Genomic DNA, 26,156 nt, shown 5'->3' on the forward strand with positions numbered 1-26,156 from the left:
AAAGCATCCCACATCATTATCATCGCAGAGAGGCCATGTCTTCAATGTCCCCAAATCTTTATTAACCACAGCTTGCTTGTTGACAAAGGTATACAGTAATGCAGAAAGAGAGAGGGGATCTCAGACACACACACAAATGGAAAGAGTCACATGACACGGCACCATGGGGTTCAACCTCAGGCGTGGCTCCTCCCTGCTAAAAGTGGGTTACGAAGATGGGTGGGAAACTTCCGGGTTTTGTCTTTTGCAGCATCGCTAATAGCTAATTAGCCATGTGCTATGCTAAACTCGTGTGGCTGAACAAGAAAGAGATAAGGGATGCAATGCATTAGCTTCGCATTGAATGCCAATGGGTGGGACGGAAAGGGGGAGCTTGCAAACGCACCACCAAAACATCAAAGCCACTAAGCGACCACCAAAATAAAGATCATGAAAAATGTCACACTGCAATCGATACTTTTTGTACTAGTCATAAGAAAAAAAAAGTATTTACACCTCCACTGTCGCTTTCTGGCAATCAGATTCCATCTTTGCTGTTGTTGTTAAGAATTGTGGCGATTTATGTTTTTCTTATGATTAAGGACACCATTCCAACCCCTCCCATGTGTGCGTGCCACTGTCTCGAGATGTTGTATGGAAAGGAGGAGGGAACAAGAGGCGTTCAGGTGACGGTTTATCCCAGTTGAGTGGACACCAAGACCCTGGGGAGGAGAATGGGGTGGGACGAGAGTTCCTCACGCTGTCACCTCTTCTCTCAACTCCTTGTTCCTGCGCACCTCCTGAGCGTGCCTCTCCTGGGAAAAACCAAAACAAGTCAGCACATATTAGTACGAACCAAAGTGATTTGCGCTCCTGAGCATGCCTCTCCTGGGAAAAAACAAGTAAGCACGTATTAGTCCGGACCAAAGTGATTTGCATCAAAGTAGATTCATTCGTGTCAGGGCCACGAAGCATTTTCAGAGCTGCCCTCGTGTCATTTTGAATCGTTATAAGATGAAAATGCTGAGAGAGACGAAGACTGCTGGCTGTGGGCGGGCAGCGGACACTCACCCTCTGTTGCAGGCGCTCCATGAGGGCGTTGATGTAGGCCTGACGGTTCTCCTGGATCTGCTCCATCTTCAGCTGCAGCTTCTCCTCAGCCATGCGGCTGAAGTTGCTGTTCTCCTCCATGGCCTTCAGCAGCACGTAGCGCTCGTGCTCGCGCTTCTCCGCCAGCGCTCGCAGCACCTGCGCCTCCTGGGACTGATGGCCATCACAAGTAGCGGCGCTAAGCTAGGAGTCGTCCTAACAACAAAACAAAACAGTCCAGGTCGCAAAAGCAAATTTGAGCCTTTGAGCTTACTCTCCTGCGGTCATCAGCGGCCTCCAGCTTCTTCTGGATATCGTCCAGGGAGATGTCCCTCTTGGGGGGCGTGGTGACGCTGTGGGCAGCGTCTGACACGGGCGATGTCGGCTTCAAGAAGACTTCGAAGGCCTGGCCTGACGCACGCTTGTTGATCGGCTTGATGTCCAGCTCTGGCAAACGACACGGCTCGCGTCGGTAAGTGTTCGCTGTACTGACTCATGCATCCATCACTGCCGGCACTGCAAGTAACCTTCAAAGTTTCCCAGGGGGTTCTTGTGGCTGTCGGGGTACAGACAGGAGCAGATGAGCGAGAAGACGGAAATCTCCTTCATCTTCTCCTTGTAAGCTGCAGAGACAAAAACATGACATTTCACTGATCCACTTTTGAGGCCACTGGAACACCTGTTTGTGATTATTTTGCAGCGCAGTTGTTCTACAAATAGCAACACTGTGAAGTAGGGGTGTAACGATACATCGATACTAGGGGTGTAACGATACATCGATACACATCGATTAATCGATATAATGCTCTACGATTTATTGGCATCGATGCTAAAGGTAAACATCGATTTATATCACCGTGTTTGACCTCGGACATTAGACGCGACTTTATTTTGAAATCCAGTTCATTGTTGCTTGCTTCCTTTTTCCGGGAGCAGTGCGCCCGGCGTTGTTGTGTTGTGAGCAGAGCACGCACGTGAAAGGGGAGGCGACAACTAGTACGCGGCTCCTCGGCTGGTGCTATGGCTAGTGTCCAAAAAGACGAGGAAATTTGCTCCCCTTTAGGCTTTAAGTCATTCGTTTGGAAGCACTTTGGATTCCAAAGAAAAGATGGCTCAACGGACAAGACACGTGCAGTTTGTAAATCCTGCCATGCGGTGATCAAATATTCAGGGAGCACAAATCTCGCCGCACATTTAAAAAAAAAACACAACACCAAAGTTCAGTGTTAAAGTAAGCAATTTGTATTTCCTAAATAAAGACTTTGCAGTACCTTGTTGATTTTGCGTATGAATTGTTATAAATCAGGATATTGTTCTATATTTTTTATTAAAAAAAAAAAAAAAAAAAAATCGATCGTAGAGCACTATATCGCGATATATCGTGAATGAATCGCAGCAGGCTTTAAGATATCGGCAAATATCGTATCGTAGTTCTTTATATCGATATTATATCGTATCGTGACAAAACCCGCGATTTACACCCCTAATCGATACATCGATATAATGCTCTACTATTTATTGGCATCGATGCTAAACGTAAACATCGATTTATATCGCCGTGTTTGACCTCGGACATTGGACGCGACTTTATTTTGAAATCCAGTTCATTGTTGCTTGCTTCCTCTTTCCGGGAGCAGGGACCAGTGCGCGGCGTTGTGTTGTGAGCAGAGCAGGCACGTGAAAGGGGAGTCGACAACTAGTACGCGGCTCCTGGGCTGGTGCTATGGCTAGTGTCCAAAAAGACGAAGAAATTTGCTCCTGTTTAGGCTTCAAGTCATTCGTTTGGAAGCACTTTGGATTCCAAAGAAAATATGGCTCAACGGACAAGACACGTGCAGTTTGTAAATCCTGCCATGCGGTGATCAAATATTCAGGGAGCACGTTATCGTGTCGTGAGCAAACTTCACTATACGGTTGTCGCTGTAGGTTGCAGTGCAGTCATGCGTGAAGAGCAGCGGAATGAGCACACAGCCTTGGGGGGCCCCCGTGCTCAGCGTGATGCTGGCGGAGATTTTGTCGCCAACACGTACTACCTGTGGCCTCTGACAGAGGAAGTCCAGTAGCCAGTTGCAGAGATAGGTACTATTGTCATAACACAAATGACCCCCCCCCAAAAACAAAACAAAAGAATGACCTCCCCCCACCCAAAAAAAATGACCCCCACCCCAAAAAAGGTGTCCTCTTTTTCAGAAACCCAAATCTGGTCACCCTAATTCTTGGGGAACACTAATATGTTCAATGCATTCGTTAGTAGGGGTGTAAATCGCGAGTTTTGTCACGATACGATATCATATCGATACAAAGATTCACGATACGATATTTGCCGATATCTTAAAGCCTGCTGCGATTCATTCACGATACATCACGATATAGTGCTCTACGATCGATAGAGAACAATATCCTGATTTATCATGTCCGTTGAGCCATCTTTTCTTTGGAATCCAAAGTGCTTCCAGTTCTAAACGAATGAGTTGAAGCCCAAAGGGGAGCGAATTTCCTCGATGTCTTGGACACTAGCCATAGCACCAGCCCAGGAGCCGCGTAGTTGTCGGCTCGCCTTTCACGTGCCTGCTCTGCTCACAACACAACACGCCGCGCACTGCTCCCGGAAAGAGGAAGCAAGCAACAATGAACTGGATTTCGAAATAAAGTCGCGTCTAATGTCCGAAGTCAAAAATGGGCGATAAAGATCGATGTTTACGTTTAGCATCGATGCCAACAAATCGTAGAGCATTATATCGATTAACCGATGTGTATCGATGAATCGTTACACCCTTATTCGTTAGCCTCTCTAGAGTGACCAGATTTAGGTTTCTGAAAAAGAGGACACCTTTTTTCTGGAGGGGGGCGTGGTCATTTTTTGGACCATTTTCCCCAAAATTTCCAAAATGTCATTTTGTTTTTTGTTTTTTTTTGGGGGGGGGGGGTCATTTGTGTCAAGTTATGACACAAATAACATGGTATAGCGATTCCATTTATTGGCCCGAATAACACAAAACAACATAAATACAATGACAAAAATATATTTACACTAACAAAAACATACGTGCACACTGACATTTTTTTGTTTTATAGTGGTACACCAAGTAAAAAAAGACGAGAAATACGTCCATTTGAAGGAAAAAAAAGGGCTTCTCTTCAGTCCTCCTCTTGCGGGGTGCGTTGGCACCTTTATTTGCCACAGACACATAAGTGCCTACCTTGCATGTGAAGCACTCAGCTTCATAAGGATCACAACTCTGGCGAAAGCACGGGAATTTTCTATTTAACTCTTCTGTGAACGTGCATTTTCGTTTTGGCATTGCTTGTAAACACTCGGTGTAGACTGGCCAGCCCATCCTACTTCGTAGTGAAGTGGGAGAAACAGCAACGTGTACATATTTTGTTAAGTTAGACAAACTCATATACCTTTTCATGTTCATATGTGTGCAAATCCTCTTATTATTTTATATAAACATAACTGCTCAATCAGAACACGGATACAGCACCCAGAGCTTTGTGGTCTCCCAGTACACATGGGCACAGATGGCGGACACAACACACACACGCACACACATGCGCGCGCACACACGCACACACACGCACACGCACACGCACACGCACACACGCACGCACACACACACGCAATACACATAGGTACCAAATGGTCAGGTGACGCTTTCCCGCCTTTTCCGGACAGTATAAAACCTTCTGACCGGGAGAATGGGGGTTGTTGTGTCCTGAATTTTTATTCTGGTATCATGCAATGTATATCTCACTAGTAAGCCTAAATGTGACCGGGTCATGTTCGGGTCAGGTTCGTGTGGGATTGTTTGGGGTTGGTCCAGGAATGTAGGCTCATTGGCACCAGACACATCTGGTTTCCATTAACAACTGCTAAGATATGCACCGTGTAGAGTTAGGGAGGGGGACTGCGGGGTCATAGGTCACCCAACAGCCCCATGTGCGCGCTCCCGGGTAAAGGGAAGCGCAAGAGTACAAGTTTTACGGCGAGAGTAGACAAAGATATCTTGGCTAGGGCGCGAGACACTTCTCTCTGACATCGATTGAATAAAATCTTTCCCCAATCAGCCGTGTGTGACTGAAGTTTTACTTCCCCAAGCCAGACACTTTTTCACCGTTTTGTTTGGAAGACCAGCTGACCATCGAAGAGAATTCACCACAATTTTTGGCGTCACGAACAGTTCTCGTGTCCTTCGGGGAGCCCTCGCCCGCCTGGGTGCGAGCATTGAGCGTCCGGCCGGCAGGCTGAGTTTGAGGTGAGAAGCTTTCACTCAGTGTCCCGATGTGCTCGTGCCTGGGGGGGATGGAGTGGCTCCTAAGCGGGACAGTTAATGGGCAAGGGGGGGGGGGGATTTGTCTCCCCTAACTGAATGTCGAGATGTGGATTTTGAAAGGAGGGAGTAGCCCCAATAGGAAAATGAAAATGTTCAATAAAAGTAGAAAAAAGGCAAATAAAAATGGAAAAATAACATAAAACCTAACGGGGAATGTGCACAATGCTGTGAGTGACATGTCTGGTGTGAATGATGAATGAGAAAGAAAAATGCCCCGAGAGAGAGGGCACATGTAACAGGACAGGATGTCTGGGACATCGCTGATCAGCTGTCACGAGAGAAGAAGAATAGAAAATCCCATAAAACGTGGACTTTATTTTGGCGACAGATCCGATGGAGGATAGAAATTTTAGCTGTGTGATTGAGGCGAAAACACAGATACGACTGAACACTGTTTGCGACAAGAGACGTGAATCACCAAGCCACCGGAGGCACAATTCCCGGGTCGTGCTGGGACGTTGAGATCACACCCAATGTGATCGTTGAGATGTTCGGTGGTGGCATTTGTCTCTATAAAGGTCGCACGAAAAAGGGAGGCTTGCTGCAGACCGCGATGGGCAGAGCGGAGGAGTGCGCAGCCTTGGCATCCGTAACTGTGTGAACGAATGTGGGAGAAATACCGGCTGGGTCTGAGACCAGGGTGCCGAAGAGAATGATGCGCGCGGACCACGTTATTTGAGCACTGATCAGATTAGGAGTTTGTGCGGGTTGCGCGGTTCCCCCGGCCTACCGCTGGCGCGTTAGCCTCTTAGAGAGATACTCTTCGGGCAACTTACCGGGGTGAACTGGTGCGCTGCGGTCGTACCCAAAGTCGACACGGTTCGATTCCGATTGTCGAGGCGCACTGTAATAGCACACACGCCTGTCAAAGTCTGATGAAATTTACAGCTTGCAGCAGACTGCAATTGGCAGAGCGGAGGAGTGCCCAGCCGATAGAAATTGGAAAACGTGGGAAGAGGCCTTAGGGGGTTTGATATTGGTATACCATGTAAGAAAAGTAATTTGTGTGCACACTGAAGTTAAAAATCTGCAGTATAAGGGGAAATGCAAAGCGCTCTTAGGGGAAACAAAGACAAGAAGTGCAAAAGGCATGTTTCTAAGTGCACCTGCGCACGGTAAGAAGCCACAGAATGACCAAACCGCATGGAAGCGGTTAGTAAGAAGCTATATGAGAGATGGATTCGAATCCCTTTGTCTGTGTGCTATGTTCGTGCGTAAAGTTTCTGTCAGTTGTCGTCGTTCGTCTGAGCTCTGTGTGCGCGCTTGGTGTATTGGGTGCGCGTGCGTGCGGATGCGTGTGGCTGTATGAGCTCTGTGTGCGCGCTTTGTGTATTGAGCGGGCGTGCGTGCGCGTGGATGCGTGTGTGCATGTCCGGTTGTGTGCGCGCTCGCTGTGTGTGCGTTTATGTGCACACGCATGAGAGGAGGAAGACGGCATGGATCAGAGAATGTTCAAGAAAGGAGGGGCCCCGGTGTGCTCCGAGGCGCGGAATGGCGCTATATCGGCAGGGGTGGGGGCCGGCGAGACGCGCGGGCCTGGCCAGACCGTGGCGTCAATATTGATACGCTGACCCCCCCTCGTCCGGGGGCGCTGTGCCGAGGAGCCCGCAAAGGCGGGGCTGGGCCCCCCCGGGAGAGGTCAATGTCGAGGAGAACTGAGGGAAGATGAGGGGAGATCAAATGTTGAGGAGCAAAGGGTGCATGACCAACAGCGAACGTGCATGATTGAAACTGAAACATCACTGGCACTAATGTTTAACAGTTTGCAAATAGGCAAGAGAGCAGCATGCTTGCAATACTAATGTATGTGTACCTGTGGGTCTTAGGAAAACAGTTGGGCCGTGGCAGCACTAATTTACGACAGGACGCCACAAATGCGGCCCGAGACAGATAGAAAGAGGGAGTGAGCGAAGAAAGGGGGGCTAACTCGTAAATAATGAGGAGATATTGGGAGTAATCTGTTGGTCTTTTCTTTAAGACCCTTTAAATGGTTTCCCGGTGTAGATAGGTTAGCAACACGAGAGATTTAGAGGTTCAACAGAAAGACAGTTAAAAGAAAATATCATTTTTTATTTGAACAATTGCAGGGTGACAGGAGCATGAGAAAGAAGAGCTGAGAAGCGGGATCCAATTTGATCGGGGAGATTGGAAATTCACAGCATCATATTCCAAGTCACATTTTTGAGCAAGCACGACACAGGTAATAACGTTTGAGAGATCAAGACATAGATCAGGGCTAGATGTGGGATGCAGACCTCTGAGTTAATTTTGAATAATGACACAATGTACTGTCCCGTTAAATTGGAACTATAGACGAAACGTAGCTCGAAAATAGGATGAGTTGCAGGACTTACAATATAAAGACGAGATCGCTGTTACTAGGAGGATTTGACATTTGGTAAACAAACGTTACTAGTGAATGGATGGCAGCAGCTACATCTGGAGATAGTCTTACAAGTTTGATGTCCCAGTCTGTCACTGTCAGTGCCAGGATCCCTGAAACTCGATCCCGAGACTCCGCCTGCAGCCGTGGACGACTACAAAACGGTGCCTGGCTTTGAGGCACCTTTGGCAAGGACAGAGAAAGACTGTTATTGTGCTTGGAGGAGGCAAGTACACTCCGGAGGAAAGACAACATCCTCAGGGACGAGAAAAGACAGTGAGAAGCGGAGGAACTCACAATGATGAAAATGGACTCATTTGAACAATGGACTCATTCGAGAGTGATGGATGGGTTGACTCTGAAGCAACAACAAAAGAATACCAACTTGGGAGTGTGAGGTGCTGCAAAAGAAGTGTCCGACGGCCAAATTACACTCCTTGCTGTGGCGTTGCTAAACTTGGTGGAGCTTGGGTCAAAGTGGACAGGAGCTTCATTGTGCACTGAGTTTGACAGAACTGAGGAGTTTTTTTTTAAAAAATCGAATCATGCGTAGAGCTACAGAGAGAAGCATCATGGTCAGAGATTGGACAGATTTGGATAAAACGAATAGGCTAAAACGGTGAGAAACAAGAGCGGGATCTGATATTTTGGCTAGTCAGGCATAAGAAGTAGAAATCGAGTTAGATAAATCTTAGAATAGGACATTTGGACTAAAGTGGATTCAGTCAAGAGGAAGCTAGGACGCTCAATGTACCTACTCAATCCGATAGATGTTTGTTGCACCATAGTGGAGGTTGGGTGGTCAGAAAGTTGGATTCGTTAAATGTTTGAGTTGCACACAATCATGCATAGGAGTCGCACAAGGCCACAGGTAACAAGATAATGACTGAGATAGGGCTCGATTTCAACTGCACCGACATGGCAATGTAGAAGCAAGAGAGCGGAGTAAGGGATTATATGCGAAACAGTCCGCTGTAGGGTTACCAATAGGAGATTCTATCAGAAGAAGTACTAAGAGGTGGAGGTGAAGATAACAGGAGGACGTGGATATTCTGAGGTTTGATAAGGGCAAACTCCATTGTCAAAGATAGGATTAGAGCGAGTAGGAACGGGGGGATTTTGGCATTTTAACAGGGATTGACAGCAAGGGAGATTGAGGATAGAAGATCTGGACAGCAATGACGTAAATTACATTAAAAACTGCTCATTTGAGGGAGAGGGCTTGGCGCTCCCTGTGTGGAGCTGCAGCTTTGCAGAAGGGGGGCAGACCGCACAAGTGAGTGGATGAAGGGCGTGGTAATAGGCGACGATTTAAGGAAGCAGGGAGAGGTGCTGGATGGTGTGACAGGCAGGATTTTTAGGAAGACAAAAAAAAAGGGGGGTGAGACTCACCAAGAGGGGCAATAAAGAGAAGCAGACTGAGAAACATATTTGAGCAAGACAACAGGAAAAAGTGGGAGAGCCAAATGATGACGTAAAAAGCCAGAGAGAATAGGTTGACCCATTTTTATTGAATTTAATTAGCATAAGTAATAGAGATCGAGTTTGTAGGCGCAATCTGAGGTTATGGAGGCTCCCTCAAAACGCGGGTCCCACAATTAGTCCCTCAGATGGACATATATGACAATTTGCGATGAATCTGATGGGCGAGTTTATGGAAAATTTAATTGGAGGTTTTACAATAGGTCATGTTGACGAGTATGTCCGAATGTGAATAGTTACTATTAGGAGTCAATGTTTGCCTGCACACTGACATACTAACTTTGCTTGGTTTGGGGGGAGAGCTGAGTGATAGAGACGGATGTGTGTGTCTGCGAGTGTGTGGATGGGTGAGTGTGCGTGTGATCGTCTATGACTGTGTGTGCGCAGTATGATTGGCCAGAGAGGTCTGAAGTTGGGGTGATGTGTTTGCAATTGAGGATAAAATTCCTCTCACCTGAAGGGGTGGTACAGATCGGAGGGACTGGAACTGGTAAGTGATGAGTTCTGACCAGAACCATGGTTCAATGATCAATCAGGGGCACCATCGACAACAAAACGGTTCGATGGAGAAGGCCCATTTCAGTGATATGGTCAGACAAGACAGAACTAGTATCGAACATCAAGACTTTGGACGATTTGACGCGTGACGACTTTGAGCTCACCCGACGGGGTGACGGACTAGGTGGACAGTGACCAAATGTTTGACGCTTGAGCTTGCTTGCGACAAGAGCACGCTCTGCTTTGTTTTTCTGTGTGACTTGATTTTTTTGCAGCATCAGCCACCATCCAAGGAGCGGATCGCGCGTTGCTTGCGTAACTTGTTTTCGTTCTTGCAGGTTGTCAATTGCGTTTGTGGAACATTTGCGTTGAATTTACAAGAATATGTTAACCCTTGCCCTTTTGGTTTTTATGATGAACTTGTTGATGACATGGTTTTCAGGACATGATCCGCGGGCGCCAGGTTTCATTTTATGACTGTTTTGATTTTGATACTTGATGTCTGTTTTTGTGTGTACATGTCCGCTGTCAGCAGGGCTATAAGCTCACTGACAGCAGTGCGATGATTTTTGTTTGTGTTGCCGAGTGTGTGGTGGACAGTCGAGTTTCAAGGACTTGGGGTGACGGTCCCGGGGCCCAGATGGGAGCTAGAGGTTCCACCGGCCTGTGTGGTGATGAGGGCGGACACCTTGCAGGTTCCTTTTGATACATAATGACACATTGGGTGAATGTGTCAAAAGGGGGAGTGATAAAATAGAAATGGGTGAGTAGGTTTCAATTTGTAATTGTGACAAAGTTTTTTCCAAATTCACTTGTTTTTAAGCTTTAACAGGACATGCCAGAATTCAACTAGCAGTGGTGGAAGGAGCAGAAGAAGCATCTTGAAAGAAAGGGAGTTAACGGGAGACAACACCCTGGAATGGATGCGAAGCGTAGTAACAATTTAGTGACTATAAGGTTTAAGGTTTTTAAATGACAAAGCACGAAGGACAAATCATACAGTGATTAGGGAATGGACAGTGGCACGATACACAACGAAAGTTTAGAAGGTCATTGAATGTCTGAGGAAGACGGGTCCAGAAACAAGGAATGGGGAAATTTCTGAACGAGTGACTGCCTAAAAGCTGCTATTACAGGGCAAATGTTTAATTATACATTTTAGGACGATTAGTTTGCATAACGAATAACGAAAGGATTTGAGTGGTTGTACCGTTTTGGAAAGATTACATGAGCGTTGTTTCAGAATGATGACTGATCTGAACAGTGAGGTGGCTCTAACATAAGGCACGGATACATAAATGTACAGATCTAGGGAACTACAGTGTTGTGAGGGGTACCGGTTTGAGAATGCTACGCATCTTTAAACCGAAGAAGGAATTTGGGGGTGAAAAATAGTATTTGGACGGGGAAAAGAGCGATTGAAGTGACATGACTGACAGGACTTCAGAAAGATGACAGTCTGAGACAGTGACATCTGCGGCAAGAAAGGCTACCAGGAACAGGTAGAATTTACATTGTGACTGGGGGGCTCTAGCAACGCTGTCGCCACGACGAGAAATGAGGGGAATGATTTATAAGTCCTGGAGTGTTTGTTTGTTTGTTTCAGGGACCGCGTGGGCCTCCGGAAAAGAGGGGTAGGTGTCGGGAGCCCTCGGGCTTTCTGATGAGATTTCGATGAGACGATTGACACAGCTTTTTCCTCGTTGCCCCATCATCGCCAGGTGAGAGGCGTCTCTGGGGGTGTAGAATGGGCCTCCCTCTTTTTCCTCGTCATTAGATTGGCGAGGTTTTTTCGACGGCGGTCCGGCAACTTTTTGGGGCTTCTAACGGGCCACAGCAAGCTTTTCCTCTCCGAATTGATGGCATTGGTGATATATTACAGAAGGGGGGTGTGCGGACGGCATCAATCAGTTAATGGGGTCGGGGGATTCAATCTTGGTCAAATGTGGTTCCTGAGAGGCCTCAGATTGCTGTCAGGGAGGAATTTGATATTAAATCAGGTTGAGTTTTCCTAGTTAATGTAACCTTAAGTAGCATGCCTTGAGCATGATTTAGGACGAGACAAATAGGTCCAAATCGTAGACAAAAACCATAAAATGGTTGGGGGAAGGTTTTTGGATGTACTGATGTCATTTCTTGTCGGGGGAATGTTGTGAATCTTTATTCTGGTATCATGCAATGTATATCTCACTAGTAAGCCTAAGTGTGACCGGGTCATGTTCGGGTCAGGTTCGTGTGGGATTGTGTGGGGCTTGGTCCAGGAAGTCAAAGTCAAAGTCAAAGTCTGCTTTATTGTCAACATCTTCACATGCCGAGACACACAAAGAGATCGAAATTACGTTTTCCCTATCCCACGGTGACAAGACATATTACACGATAGACATACAAGTACCGTTTTTTTCCGTGTATAATGCGCGAAATTTAACTAATTTATTGTACTAAAATCTGGGGTGCGCATTATACATGGGTACAATTTTTTTTAAACTTTTAAAACTTTTTTTTTTTTTAAGAAAATCATGGTCCATACGACCGCAATGCTCTCGTATCAGACGCTTGTTCGATCACCATTAACAACTGCTAAGATATGCACCATGTAGAGTTAGGGAGGCGGACTGCGGGGTCATAGGTCACCCAACAGCCCCATGTGTGCGCGCCCGCATAAAGTGAAGCGCAAGAGTATAAGTTTTACGGCGAGAGTAGACAAAGAGACTCGACATCTTGGCTAGGGCACGAGACACTTCTCTCTGACATCGGTTGAATAAATTTTTTCCCCAATCAGCCGTGTGTGACTGAAGTTTTCCTTCCCCGAGCCAGCCACCTTTTCACCGTTTTGTTTGGAAGACCAGCTGACCATCGAAGATAATTCACCACAGTTGTTTCATCTGCTGCCTCGTGTACTGGCCGCCATTAAACAACCCAAGATCTTGCCAATAAAGAACCAACTGTTACTCCACATCTTTGTTTTCCTTGCTCAACAACAGACATCTCAAATAACACGCAACAGTTGCAAAGTGAGATTATTGATTATTATTTGCAAACGATACAGAAAAACCTGGAATTGAGTGAAGGGGAATGGACTGGCAATTCTATGACAATGTACATGTATTGTTTGAGGTAGTCCAACAAAATCCCGGACGATTTTGAAATAACCCCCTGGACATTTTATTAGGGCTCAAAAGTAGGATATGTCCGGGAAAAAGAGGACCGCTGGTCACCCTAGCTTCTCTCTAGCATTAGCTTTCTTCTGAGCTTGACTGCAGTGCTTTTAACAAGACGTCCATAGCATTAGCCTCAGTCTTTCTGCTGATTTAGGGGCTGTGTGCTCCATGTTTTCACTTCTTGATTAATTGTTTTCACTTATCAGATGAATTGAATCGAAAGTGTTGTTTTATTCTTGGGGAACACTAATATGTTCAATGCATTCGTTACCTTCACGCTAGCGCTAGCATTAGCTTACTTCGTAGCTTGACTGCAGTGCTAATTACAAGACGTTTATAAATATTGTTAAGGGATTTATTTTATTACGTGTCATATATGGTTGTATGGACAAGTCTTCTGCCAATGATGTATTTTAATCAATCAAAAACTTTGCGGCGCAAGCAAACGCTACTTCGTCGAAAAAAAAACTACAAATGTCGACAGGTGTTGTGCTAGTTTTGGTTCTCCCGTGAGATTTTGTTCCCCCTGCCGCGGGAGCGCGCACGCCTTATTTGGAAAGCAAAGAACCAATGTCGTACGGCGTCAGCACTATGTTGTTTTCAATAAAAACATTAAGAACTCACGTTTGCGTCAGTCAATTTTAATTTTTAGAAAGGATTATTCTCATTTGATGTCTTTAAATTCATCCGCGTTCTGCCATTGAAGCGGGGTGCACTCAAAGACCAGTCGTACAGACGGAACACTCATTCACTTCACCAAAACGCAACAATATAATTACGCGAGCTCTTTGCATAAACCTCGATGCAAAGAAACTCCTCTTTTGGGGTACCGTTACATGCTACAAGGAGTATATATTACAAAGGAGACTTTCTACTTAATTGTGATCATTATTGATCCATCCATTTTATTACTCTGGTATTTTCAAAGCAAATTAATATTGTTACATTTATTTATTTATTTGCTTTAAAATGACAGCGCCATATAATTAAAAGCTGACACCTTAGCAATGTCAAACGTGTCCATTTAAGAAAAAGCCACACACGTTTTATGATCAAATCTTTCATAACGAGAATGATTTGAGTGAATATATTTGAATGAATAATTGAGAAGAAATTTCAGTTCCGAAGGCTCCTTTTGTCCCAAAGAAAGTGACAGGTGGTGGGGAGGGGGGATAAAAATTGTAACAAGAACTCTATAAAAAATTGTCAAGCCGTGAAAATTTGTGCCCCCCTCCAATTTTGAGAACGGTGAGTCTTGGACATCGACTGGCTTTTTTCCCTATCTTCCCGGGGGTCTGTTCAGGTTGTGTGGCAAATTTGAACAGAATCCGTCATTCCTAGACCAAATTACAGGGGGGAACACATCCTCACGGCTGCCCCGTGAGGATATGTCCCCCCCCCCCCCCCTTATTTTGAAAACGGTGAGTGCTGGACTCCAGCTGGGTTTTTTTTTTTCTGATGATTTGTGCAGTGATACCGTTATTACTGCACTTTATCTATTTCTTTGGCCTTATTTTACACCTTTGTTTCTTAATCATATAACATACATGAAAAATTATAACTTTAAACTTTATTAAGATTTTTTTTTTTGTAAATAATAATAAAATAAAATACAAATTTTAATTAAAAAAAAGAGCAAAGCTCAAGCAAGCTCCAAATATTTAGCATTTAATTTCTGTACATGTACACAAAAAAGAGCCTTCGGTTGGAGGCTCCCCAATACATACAAGATGGAACCACCTGCAACACTCGTCACACTGAATCTGGTAAACAAAGAAAAAAGCAAGATCATACAATGCAGCACATTTACAATAATTTACAACGAATGTGTAATTCAATATATTTCTTAATCATCACATGCATTAGTTAACAAGACTTGACATAATTACCGTGTGTCATGTGTAGCTTCCCCACAAACAAAGCACAAGTCAGGTAAATCATCTGTGAAAATTGCTATAGTACTTCCCTGTGTAAAACTTAAGTTTTATATAGCATTGATAGCACAGTCAGGACCATTCTTTGGGTGGCAATAACATCTCTTGGGTGCATATTACTTACCAGTCTCTCATAGAAGTGTGGTGGCAATTTGCAGCCTGTACCTATTTACATCATGTGCCTTTGCTGAGAAATCTATTTCTTCATTTGAAAGAAGATGTTCTGCAAACTGAAAAAGACAATGTCAAATGTTTACAGTGCATAAAGAATGCTTTAAATGTTTGCCATCTTTAACCTATACATATATCATACAAAAAATCTGCTGTCAGACAATAATTTGTTTTAGTCCTTTGTTGTATGAACTCTAAATTAGTTTTCTTAGTTTTGAGTAATGTTTGATTAGGTTTTTGCATAATTGAGTGATATGAGTTTGGTAAATCTAGTCTGTAAATCAAATGCATACTTTCAAAGCAAATACACCACAAGAGGTTGAATCTTATTGCCTGGGATGGGGGAGAGTGCCACAAGTCCACCTGGAAACATTGCACCCTTTCTTGTGCATGAACGCCCTGAAATATAAGAGCCAGTACATATAATCACAAATTTCAAGTTTTATCCATCAATTACATAATTTGTATTGGTAAAAACAAAAACCTAGTCCACTTTCAAAAGAAAGCGCACATCTTCAGTTAAACCAGTGCTTCTCAAATAGTGGGGCGCGCCCCCCTTGGGGGGCGCGGTGCTATTCCTGGGGGGGCGCGTGTGACCCTGGGGAACAGGCTTTTTTTTGGCAGTACTAGAATAAAGTGTAATTGCGCGTTTACTACAGCAGGGGGCAGTGGCGCTCTCATTGTTACTTCTGTCACGTTTGCGACAGTGCAACATTTTACGACTTACAAGACAAGTTAGGATAGTCACGGTGGGGAGGGGGGGCGCGAATAGTTTTCTTCTTGCTAGGGGGGGGCGTAACAGAAAATAATTGAGAAGCACTGAGTTAAACGTTGATATCACAATAGTACTCTGACATTTAGAAGCTGTGCTTACCGGCGTTGATTCCAGGCATTTTTTAATGCCCATTTGAGACTCACCAAGACGATCAACTAGTAAGGACCTTTTTTCTCCTGGCATGATTGCCTATATTTCAAACACAAAAAATGAGGTTTTATTATTCATATGCATGATTTAAACATTTTGCACATAACTATATATTTTTTGCTGTAATGTTACTCCTCTTGTGGCATTAAAACATTTCTTTACCGCTAGATTTCCAATGCTTATACTCATTGACAACGCCAACAATAAGTTTGTATTCCACCGTGTTGATCTAAAAATAAACAGAAGAAAAAAAAATGTATACTGACTCTGTTTCCTCCTACATCACGAAGTGCATTGATGGCGCGTGCACACGCAGTGGCCTCTCTCTGTCCCGAACGGTGTTTTGTTTTGTCGTTTAATGTGGGTTTGTCCGACAGTTTTGTGTGTTCGTCTCGTCGTACTGGGTTGTGCTACAAGTGTAGCGGGCTGGTTCTGCTCAACATCGGCGAAAGCGAGTTTTGTGGCGTTCTGGACTTTAAAGCGGGGACATTAAAGGCGCTCGGTCTGCTCCGTCCTGAAGCGTCGCCGGACTCGCCTGCTATTCCTCCCCCGGTTGGTAAGTGTCGGAAGCGGTGTGCGAGGAGGCTGAAGAGGGGCGAGAGCGGGGGCGTCCGGGCCAGGCTGGCGGCCAACCCAGCTCGCCCGGCCGTGCCTTCCATTCTTCTGGCGAATGTTCGGTCGCTGGACATCAACATGGTTTGCTTTCGCCTGCTGAGATCTACGAACCGGACAGTGCGTAACTGCTGTGTGCTCGTGTTCACTGGGACTTGGTTGACCGTCATCATTCCGGACTCTGCTGTGCATCTGGAGCGACTAGCGTGCTATCGGGCGGACCGGGCCATTGTACGAGGAGGAAAGTCGCGAGGAGGTGGGATGTGCGTCTACATCCGTGACAGAGGGTTCCGGGACTCTGTGGTGGTATGCGAGCACTGCTCGCCACTGGCGGAGTTTGTGATCTCCAGGCTGTTAGGGTCCTGAACTCTCTCCCCCCTTCTGCGTGGCGTCCTGTACTTTTGCGCTTTGTTCTGACTGTCTGCTGTACGCTCTTGCTCCGTTTTGCTCCTCTTATTTACTGTGTTATGTGTTTGTTTATTATTTATTCATCACTCTTGTTGTTCATTGTTTGTGCCTTCTTGTTTTTATTTTGCGTTGTTTACTTGTATGTTTATTGTGTACTGTGTCTCGTCACCGTGTGATAGGGGAAACGTAATTTCGATTTCTTTGTGTGTCTTGGCATGAAGGAATTGACAATAAAGCTGACTCTGACGTGACTCACCCTAAATCCATCGTCACTCAGGCTAATCGGAAGCCATGCCTGACAGGGGCTGTCTTCAGGCTGCTGAGGGCCAGGGACAAAGCATTTAGAGCAGGGGATGAGGCTGGCTTGAGGACTGCGAGGGCCGCCCTGTCCCGGGGCATCAAAGAAGCGAAGAGGGCGTTCTCTTGCAAAATTACCGCCCACTTCAAGGACAGCAGGGACGCACGGAGCCTTTGGCAGGGCATTCAGACCATCACTACAAGCCCGCGCCGCAGAGCTGTGAAGGCGACGTCCGTCTGCTAAATGATCTTAACCGCTTCTTTGCTCGCTTCGACGCTCAGAACAGCACTTGCCCGCTGAAGGCCACTCCCCCTTCACACGAGCTGCCCCTGTGCCTCTCCGCCGACAGCGTGAGGAGGGCGCTTGCCGCTATCAACATCCGTAAGGCGGCGGGTCCTGACAACATCCTGGGTCGAGCGCTGAAGGACTGTGCTGGGGAGCTGACGGGTGTCTTCACGGACATCTTTAACATTTCCCTGCAGCAGGCCATCGTCCCGTCGTGTTTCAAGGCTGCCACCATCGTACCTGTGCCGAAGAAACCTGCTCTGTCCTGCTTCAATGACTACCGCCCCGTGGCACTTACGCCCATCATCATGAAGTGCTTTGAGCGGCTTGTCATGGAGCACATCCGATCCGTTCTCCCCCCCCACCATTGACCCCTTCCAGTTTGCGTACCGAGCCAAACGGTCCTCTGAGGATGCCATCTGCTCTGCCCTACACTCGGCCCTCACCCACCTGGAGAGAAGGGACTCGTGTGTGAGATTGCCGTTTGTGGACTTCAGTTCAGCCTTCAACACTATTGTGCCACAACGTCTCATCTGCAAACTCGACAAGCTGGGCCTCAGTACCTACCTCTGCAACTGGCTATTGGACTTCCTCTGTCAGAGGCCACAGGTGGTATGTGTTGGCGACAAAATCTCCGCCACCATCGCGCTGAGCACAGGGGCCCCCCAAGGCTCTGTGCTCAGTCCGCTGCTATTCACCCTACTGACTCATGACTGCACTGCAACCTACAGCGACAACCGCATTGTGAAGTTTGCTGACGACACAACTCTGGTGGGTCTCATCACCAAGGGGGACGAGACTCAATACAGGTTGGAGGTTGACCTTCTGATCACGTGGTGCAGGGACAACAACCTCCTGCTGAACGTCGACAAGACCAAGGAGATTGTTGTTGACTTCCGGAAGGGTCACACCCAACACCTGCCTCTGACCATCGACGGTGCTGTGGTGGAGAGAGTGAGCAGCGCCAGGTTCCTGGGGGTGCACATCAGTGAGGATCTCTCCTGGTCCACCAACACCGGATCATTGGCGAAGAAGGCCCAGCGCCGCCTGTACTTCCTGCGGAAACTCAGGCGAGGGAGCGCTCCTCCGGCCGTCATGACTACGTTTTACCGTGGCACCATTGAGAGCGTCCTCTCCAGCTGTATTGCTGTTTGGGGTGGCAGCTGCACTGACTACAACGTGGAGGCCCTGCAGCGCATAGTGAACACGGCTGGTAAGATTATTGGTGCTTCACTCGCCCCCTTGAAGGGCATTTACACCTCCCATCTCACCCGCAAGGCGACCGCGATTGTGAGTGATGGGAGTCACCCCACTCACTCTTTGTTCGATCTTCTGCCCTCTGGGAAGAGGTACAGGAGCCTGCGCTCCCGCACCACCAGACTCACCAACAGCTTCATACTCCAGGCTGTTAGGATCCTGAACTCTCTCCCCCTTTCTGCGTAGTGTCCTGTACTTTTGCGCTATGCTTACTGTCTGCTGTATGCACACTTGCTCCGTTTTTTATCCTCTTATTTATTGGGTTATTTGTTTATTTATTATTTATTCATCACTTATTATTTATTGCTTGTGCCTTCTTGTTTTTATTTTGTTTCGTTTACTTGTAGGTCTATCGTGTGCTGTGTCTTGTCACCGTGGGATAGAGGAAACGTAATTTCGGTTACTTTGTATGTCTTGACATGTGAAGAGATTGACAATAAAGCAGACTTTGACTTATATATAATATATTGGGATCCATCTTTTGTCTGAGCCAGTGTGCCAATGAGGTCCATCCCCAAGAGTTCGAATGCCTGAGACACCTAATAAATAAATATTTATAAAAACAAATTGTGTTTAACTGATGTTGCTGCGAGAAATAGTTATATAAAGTATGCCACATACAAAATACTATATAGACTTTGGGTCAAAATAGAGAACATTATTTGGATTAACTGACATGTATAGGCATGACCTCTGTTGGGCTTTTTATTGATATGCCGGCTGCCTGACATTCGGTGCACTGGGACACCTGGCAAGTTTTGTGGAAAAGTAGTCATTGTTAATAAATGCATGCAAAAAGGGCAAGATCTTAGATAATGATTTTGAATTGTTTGCAAAAGATACAAAGGAATAGTTCCATTCATTATGTTTGCAGGCTAAAAAAAATGAACAAACAAGTACTCTTTTTGTATTGTTTACATACCCGCTCATTAATGTCAACAGACATCGCTGGCCAGTAATATCTCGGAGAGATGCTGTGTCTTGTTTTATTTTGCCCGGTGTGTGCCCCTGCCGGGCTGGCATAAAAACTCTTAAAAAACTCATTTGCCTCTTCAGCACCACAGACAACCTTCACTTGGACTGCCTGGTCTGTGCCTTTTTGGCGGCAATAATACAGCTCCCCTCCTGAGTAGAAGTAAAAATAAAACGTTGAATTAGCACCATACTTGTGGTAATTCATTAAGTGCTCACTCAATACACCTAATTGCAAATTTGCTACTTGGACAAAAAAAAAACCATTAGTTTCATAATATATCAAATGTTCACTCAATGGGTCTACAACCAAATATGTTACTTTAGTATGATCCTTTATCAAATATTTACTCAATAAATCTACAAATAGTTACTTGAAAAAAAAACCAGCTTGAGTTGCACTCAACAAATTCAACAATTTCCTTCATAATGAGGTGTGTTAGTATATATATTGCTTCCAACATTTTACAAGTCAATTATTTGTCTTATAGAGTAATTACTCTAAAACTTAAGTTTCTGACGTTAGTGTAGAAATGAGCAAGTTCTGCACTGTGAATTTTTGGTGCGTCTCGATCTAATTTGCTTGATTTATGTACGTTGTGTATCTTACCCTCAACGTCGTAAAAAGAAGCTCTTCTTCTCAATACGTACTTCTTCTTCATAATACCATTTGGGTATTCTTGTTTTGTTTTGTAGGCAATAATTTGTTGGTAAATAGTTGGGTCCATTAAGCGGCAGCATATTGTTGTCAAAAAACAATGGCGAAATGACACGAAGTGCGCACTTACAAGGTGGGGGTGCTTTGGTGACAAGTTTGAATTCAAGACAATATTGTTTGACCAACAAAGGAAAGAAAATTACTTCTCTGGTTCTTCTATATCAAACAATTGTTTGATATAGAAGAACCAGAGAAGTAATTGAAAAAGAAAAAACAAGATGAACCTAGTACAACTAAAGGAAAGAAAACATTATCTATCTATTTATTTATTTATCTAACATCCAATATTGTATAGTTATCAGTGCACAAATCATTTATTTACATATAGACCGTTTTAAATGGGGGGGGGGGACATATTCTCACAGAGCACCCGTGAGAAGATGTTCCCCCCTGTAACTTGGGCTAGGAATGAGGGAACCTGTTTAAATTTGCCACACTACCTGAACAGATCCCCAGGAAGACGCTGGAGTCCAGCACTTACCATTCTCAAAATAAGGGGGGGGGGGGGGTACATATCCTCCTATATGTGTTTCTCCCCTGTAATTTGGCCTAGGAATAAGGGATTCTGTTCAAGTTTGCCACACTACCTGTCACGATCGGAGGGTGAAAATGGAGCAGGGCGACCAAGTGCAGCTTGGACCAGGGTTTATTGAAGCAAACTCAAACTAACAGACTCGGTAAACTGACATAACTGACTAACAAAACCAACCACAGGAATCGAACAGAGACGTGAGACAAAAGACAGGAACCAAACAAACCTCATGACAGTAAGCTTCAACAATGCTCCGAGAGGGAGTGACACACAAACAGGACTTAAATATAAGACAGGTAACAATAGGCAGGTGAATATGATCACACTGATCATGGGCACACAGGAGGGGTGGGGCGAGCACACAGGCACACAGGCAACTATGGACATGATCACACAGGAGGGGAGGGGCGAGCACACAGACATGATCGGGGATGAGTCGTGACACTACCTGAACAGACCCCCAGGAAGACAGAGAAAAAACAGTTGGAGTCGAGAACTCACCATTCTCAAAACAAAATAAGGGGGGTCGGGGGGGGAACACATCCTCACGGCTGCCCCGTGAGGATGTGTTCCTCACGTAATTTGGCCCTGTAATTTGGCCTAGGAATGAGGGAACCTGTTCAAATTTGCCACACAACCTGAACAGACCCCCAGGAAGCGAGACAAAAAGCCAGTCGATGTCCAGGACTCACCGTTCTCAAAATGGGAGGGGGGCACAAATTCTCACGGCTTGACATTTTTTATAGAGTTCCTGTTACAATTTCTATCCCCCCTTCCCACCATCTGTCACTTTGCTTGGGACAAAAGGAGCCTTCAGAACTGACATTTCTTCTCAATTATTCATTCAAATCAATTCAGTCAAATCATTCTCGTTATGAATGATTTGATCACAAAATGTGTGCGGCTTTTTCTTAAATGGACACGTTTGACATTGCAATAGTGTCAGCTTTTAATTATATTGCGCTGTCATTTTAAAACAAATTAATAAATGCAACAATATTAATTTGCTTTAAAAATACCTGAGTAATAAAATGGATGGATGAATGACGATCACAATTAAGTAGAAAGTCTCCTTTGTAATATATACTCCTTGTAGCATGTAACGGTACCCCAAAAGAGGAGTTTCTTTGCATCGAGGTTTATGCAAAGAACTCGCGTAATTATATTGTTGCTTTTTGGTGAAGTGAATGAGTGTTCCCTCTGTACGACTGGTCTTTGCATGCACCCCGCTTCAATGGCAGAACGCGGATGAATTTAAAGACATCAAATGAGAATAATCCTTGATGAAAATTAAAATTGACTGACGCAAACGTGAGTTCTTCGTGTTTTTATTGAAAACAACATAGTGCTGACGCCGTACGACATCGGTTTTTCGCTTTCCAAATAAGCCGTGCGCGCTCCCGCGGCAGGGGGAACAAAATCTCACGGGGGAACCAAATCGAGCACAACACCTGGTAGCACAACACCGGAAAGTGAGGCGCAGATCTTGCGGCCTGAGGGCTGTGAAGTATCTCATTTGCATTTAAAGAGACCGCACCAAAACAGCTTGCTCTGAGCTGCACCTCAGAACAAGTAGAAAATATGGACATGTCATGGTATCAAAACGAGGAATTCAGACAAAAGCATGACTGCTAAACTAAATTAGTAAAATGTAAAACAATAGAACTTATTACCGTGATACTTGGGCTTTAAATGAGCTAACTGCTAGCTTCAGTGCGCTGAAGGAATGGGGTCGAAATACAAAAAGTCCTGCCTAGCTACAAAAACAGATATGCTCGAACCTCATTGAATAAAGTACATAAACAGACAAGTATATTCACATATTAAATCAATAAAAGAAACATTTTAAGCATATAATTATACATACACACCAAATCAATAAAGAAGACAGAACTAGACATTTTTAATAGGTGGTAATGACAAAGGTTTTTATAACTTTATGATTTGATATATATTTCTGAGCACTTTGAAACAACAAATGTTTTTTGATTTATTGCCTAAATAGCTTAATGACCCTTAAGGAACTGTGTAATCATTACACTTTTTCTTACACTGTAATGCATGCCTGATGTTTTTTCTCTAAATCATGGACATGGCCAAAGTCGTCTTGACCGTTCAGTACTTGATTATAGCTTATGTTTTGACTAATGCTAGACCCCAGCTTTTCGATTACTACTGAACGTTCTGCACAGAGGGAGATGTTTTGCCTAACAAAGAAAAGGATGTGGTCGGAAGCATGATTAAACTAAGAATATAATGACGTAAGCAAAGACATGGAGTATCAAAAGAACAAACAAACAAAAACATGGTAAATGGTGAGAACAAACTTTGCACAGTCAGGGAACATTAATAAATTGATGATGTCACAGCCAGAAGTTCACATAATTCCGTACAAAAATGACAAAATTGAAAGAATGACGAATGGATGAGGTACGACAGTGTATGTGCAAGGATGGAGGAGAATGTTTACAGGAAGGTCACTTGGAGATAAAGACCAGCAGGTGCCAGAGGGAGTCGGCCAAGGACTCAGCCAAAGATGATCGCCAAGGCCGAAAAGACGGGATGGAAGACAACAGCCCCCACACACACCGAATCGCCCATAATCAACACCCACTCCCATTGAATCAAACTCTACTGCGAACTCGCCCCACCCCAACGACTCATCACCCATCAAACTCGCCCCACACCGGCATGTGCTGACCAAAGAACCTTGAACGTTGCCTTTTCTGAATGGAGACTTTCTGCTCTTGAAGGGCCCAGCGCTGTATTGTACTTTCCTGAAAACAGAACTTTCTTAACAAGAATTGTGATTGAACTCAACCAACCTGTGTAAGTCTAATTTCTGATTCAGTGTCTTAGCATTTTCCTACATCTGAAGAAATTAAACGAGCACGCAGTGAGTAAATTGGATAACATGTGATTGGCAATGGCTTTTGCCGTGAGGCGCAGATAGCGCGCTCCCTAAATTATGACAAATGCACGGTGACAGGAGGGAAACGGGGGAGGGTGTGCCGGCCACACCTATTTGGACAATGGACGAGAAAAAGGCGCCCAAGTGTGGGCCCAATTCCCCTTGGGCAAGGGCAGACGCCGGATGTGCCGCCATGAAGAGGCCACCATCATCGTGCTGCTTTGTCGCCCAATAAAGGGACAGAACATGACTTGAAGTGGAGGGGCTGCAAGGGCCGCACGCTTGTTTGCTTGGTTGGGATGGATGTGCTACTTTCTCATTTGCAGTCTTGTGAGGGGCGCCGCAATTTCTTGTCTACATGCTGGTGGGAAGTCAAAGGCTTTACTCCAGAGTCACTTTCAGAGGATTTGTTCAGGAGAGGAACATGGAAACTTTCGAGTGTTTTAATTCTGGCAAATCACTTTCTAGTCGACACTCTGTAGCCATGCTGAAAGTGGTGCAAGACGGCACACCGCTTTACAGTTTAGCTTCAAGAGGACTTGTGTGAGATAATGAGGAGCAGGTAAAAACTTGCCTTGCCCTTTTCATTTTAGACCATGAAATGGGGCAAAATGAAGGGCGGTCGTCGCAAATAAATATATAAATTGCCATGGACGCCAGCGCCCCCCTCCTCGCTGTTTCTGCGCGCACCCCCCATCCATCAAGCACTTCAAGCAGATGACAACTGCTCTTCAACCAGCTCAGTGGACTAGTGGTAGAGTGTCCACCCTGAGACTGGAAGGTTGTGGGTTCAAACCCCGGCCGGGTCATACCAAAGACTATAAATGGCTCCCTGCTTAGCACTCAGCATTAAGGGTTGGAATTGGGGGGTTAGATCACCAAATGGTTCCAGAGCGCGGAACCGCTGCTGCTCACTGCTCCCCTCTCCCCCAGAGGATGGATTAAAATCACATGGGGATGGGTTAAATGCAGGGGACAAATTTCACCACACCCAGATGTGTGTGTGACGATCATTGGGACTTTAACTTTAACTTTTTTCTTTGAGCAGAACACAAACAAGACCGCCACTTTGACAATAAATCAGTGCTGCTAATACTCAGACCAAAACCAATGCAGAGGCCGAAAGCACATGCCCTTGTATTCCATTTTGCACATTTTCGCACGTCGCCAATAATCTCATCACCTTCTCGCCAGTCAGCCACAAAACAATGACACCCAAGCACAATAGAAATTGCTCCCGGCAAAACGGAAAGCGCACGGCGACATGAAAAGAGCAAATTTGCAATGAGAATGGCAGGGCGAAGGAGGAGAAAGAGCAGAAGGGTGGGGAGTGGCGGCTGAGGGGGGCCGACAACGATGTTGGGTGGGGTCGCTGGCTCTGCATTATGCTGCGTGGCCGTGACTCAGGTGCAGCCGTTTCTGCAATGCCCGTGTAAGGGGGGAAAAAAAAAACTTGATTTGTTAGGTAATTAATCAAATGTGGCTTGCAAACGGAGCCGTGCTTCATAAGGGTTCAGATTCAAGAGGAGAAAAAAGGTTTTGCATCCAAAACATGGATTTGCCCCCCAATATATATATATATATATATATATATATGTATTGGTGGTGATAATGATGGTGAGAAAAATCCAAAGCTCACCAATTGCGGTCTTGGCCATTTGCACAGTGCGGGGCTGCTGCTGCTGCTGCTGCTGCTGCTGCTGTTGCTGCTGCTGCTCGTTCTCAGGGATAGGCACAACTGATGCCAAGGCACCGAGTCAGCAAAGACAAAATGGGGCTGCCGGTCCGCCTGCTGCTTCGTTATGAGCCACAGGAAGCAGGTGGCAGGGGTCTCCGTGTGCCGCCTGGCCCTTCAGAATAAAATCAAACTAAGGACCCCAAATGGTCCTTGATAAAATCCATGAATGAAACACCAATGCGGGTGGTAAAATAATGCTCTGAATGAAGGCCACAATGCTCCATATGAAACCTCCAAAGATTGCTTCATTTGGACCTAATTGGGTGCCATTTTATTGAATCAATGAAGCTGACAGATAGTACCTATGATGCAAATTGAGGGCACAATGATTTATTTGATGTCTTATTATTACAGGAGGCTACAACGTGGCTATTTAATACCTGCGTGAAGGGACTAACCTCAGCTCGGGCGGAGGGATCCTAATTACCTGATGACATAGCGACTCATACCCCTCTGCCTGCACTAAATT

The 26,156-nt window shown here is 45.3% G+C and overlaps 1 protein-coding gene across 3 annotated transcripts; it reads right to left on the minus strand.

The window, feature by feature from the left end:
* Window positions 1-40: 40 nt before the first annotated feature.
* On the minus strand, window positions 41-26,151 carry stmn2b (stathmin 2b). 3 transcript variants are annotated; one of them, XM_061267731.1, is made up of 9 exons: window positions 25,589-25,735; window positions 19,739-19,941; window positions 15,906-15,995; window positions 15,325-15,430; window positions 14,654-15,090; window positions 1,596-1,691; window positions 1,343-1,515; window positions 1,051-1,242; window positions 41-794 (listed from the first exon to the last, which is right to left on the minus strand). In XM_061267731.1, exons 6-9 carry the CDS (start codon window positions 1,675-1,677, stop codon window positions 735-737), a joined length of 507 nt encoding a protein of 168 aa, XP_061123715.1. In that variant the 5' UTR covers window positions 1,678-1,691; window positions 14,654-15,090; window positions 15,325-15,430; window positions 15,906-15,995; window positions 19,739-19,941; window positions 25,589-25,735; the 3' UTR covers window positions 41-734. The 3 variants fall into 3 exon arrangements, with proteins under 3 accessions (XP_061123715.1, XP_061123717.1, XP_061123714.1); XM_061267733.1 differs by lacking the exon at window positions 19,739-19,941 and having other exon boundaries at window positions 25,589-25,743; XM_061267730.1 differs by lacking the exons at window positions 14,654-15,090; window positions 15,325-15,430; window positions 15,906-15,995; window positions 19,739-19,941 and having other exon boundaries at window positions 25,589-26,151.
* Between the last annotated feature and the right edge of the window lie 5 nt (window positions 26,152-26,156).

The sequence above is a fragment of the Syngnathus typhle genome, linkage group LG20, assembly GCF_033458585.1.
Source record: "Syngnathus typhle isolate RoL2023-S1 ecotype Sweden linkage group LG20, RoL_Styp_1.0, whole genome shotgun sequence".
Classification (NCBI taxonomy): domain Eukaryota; kingdom Metazoa; phylum Chordata; class Actinopteri; order Syngnathiformes; family Syngnathidae; genus Syngnathus; species Syngnathus typhle.

Excerpts from the sequence above, each read along its gene's own strand:
- stmn2b (XM_061267730.1), bottom strand. Across the intron at positions 1,243-1,342 it reads CCGCTGATGACCGCAGGAGA|TCCCAGGAGGCGCAGGTGCT; the intron begins GTAAGCTCAAAG and ends GATGGCCATCAG. Across the intron at positions 795-1,050 it reads TGGAGCGCCTGCAACAGAGG|GAGAGGCACGCTCAGGAGGT; the intron begins GTGAGTGTCCGC and ends GGTTTTTCCCAG.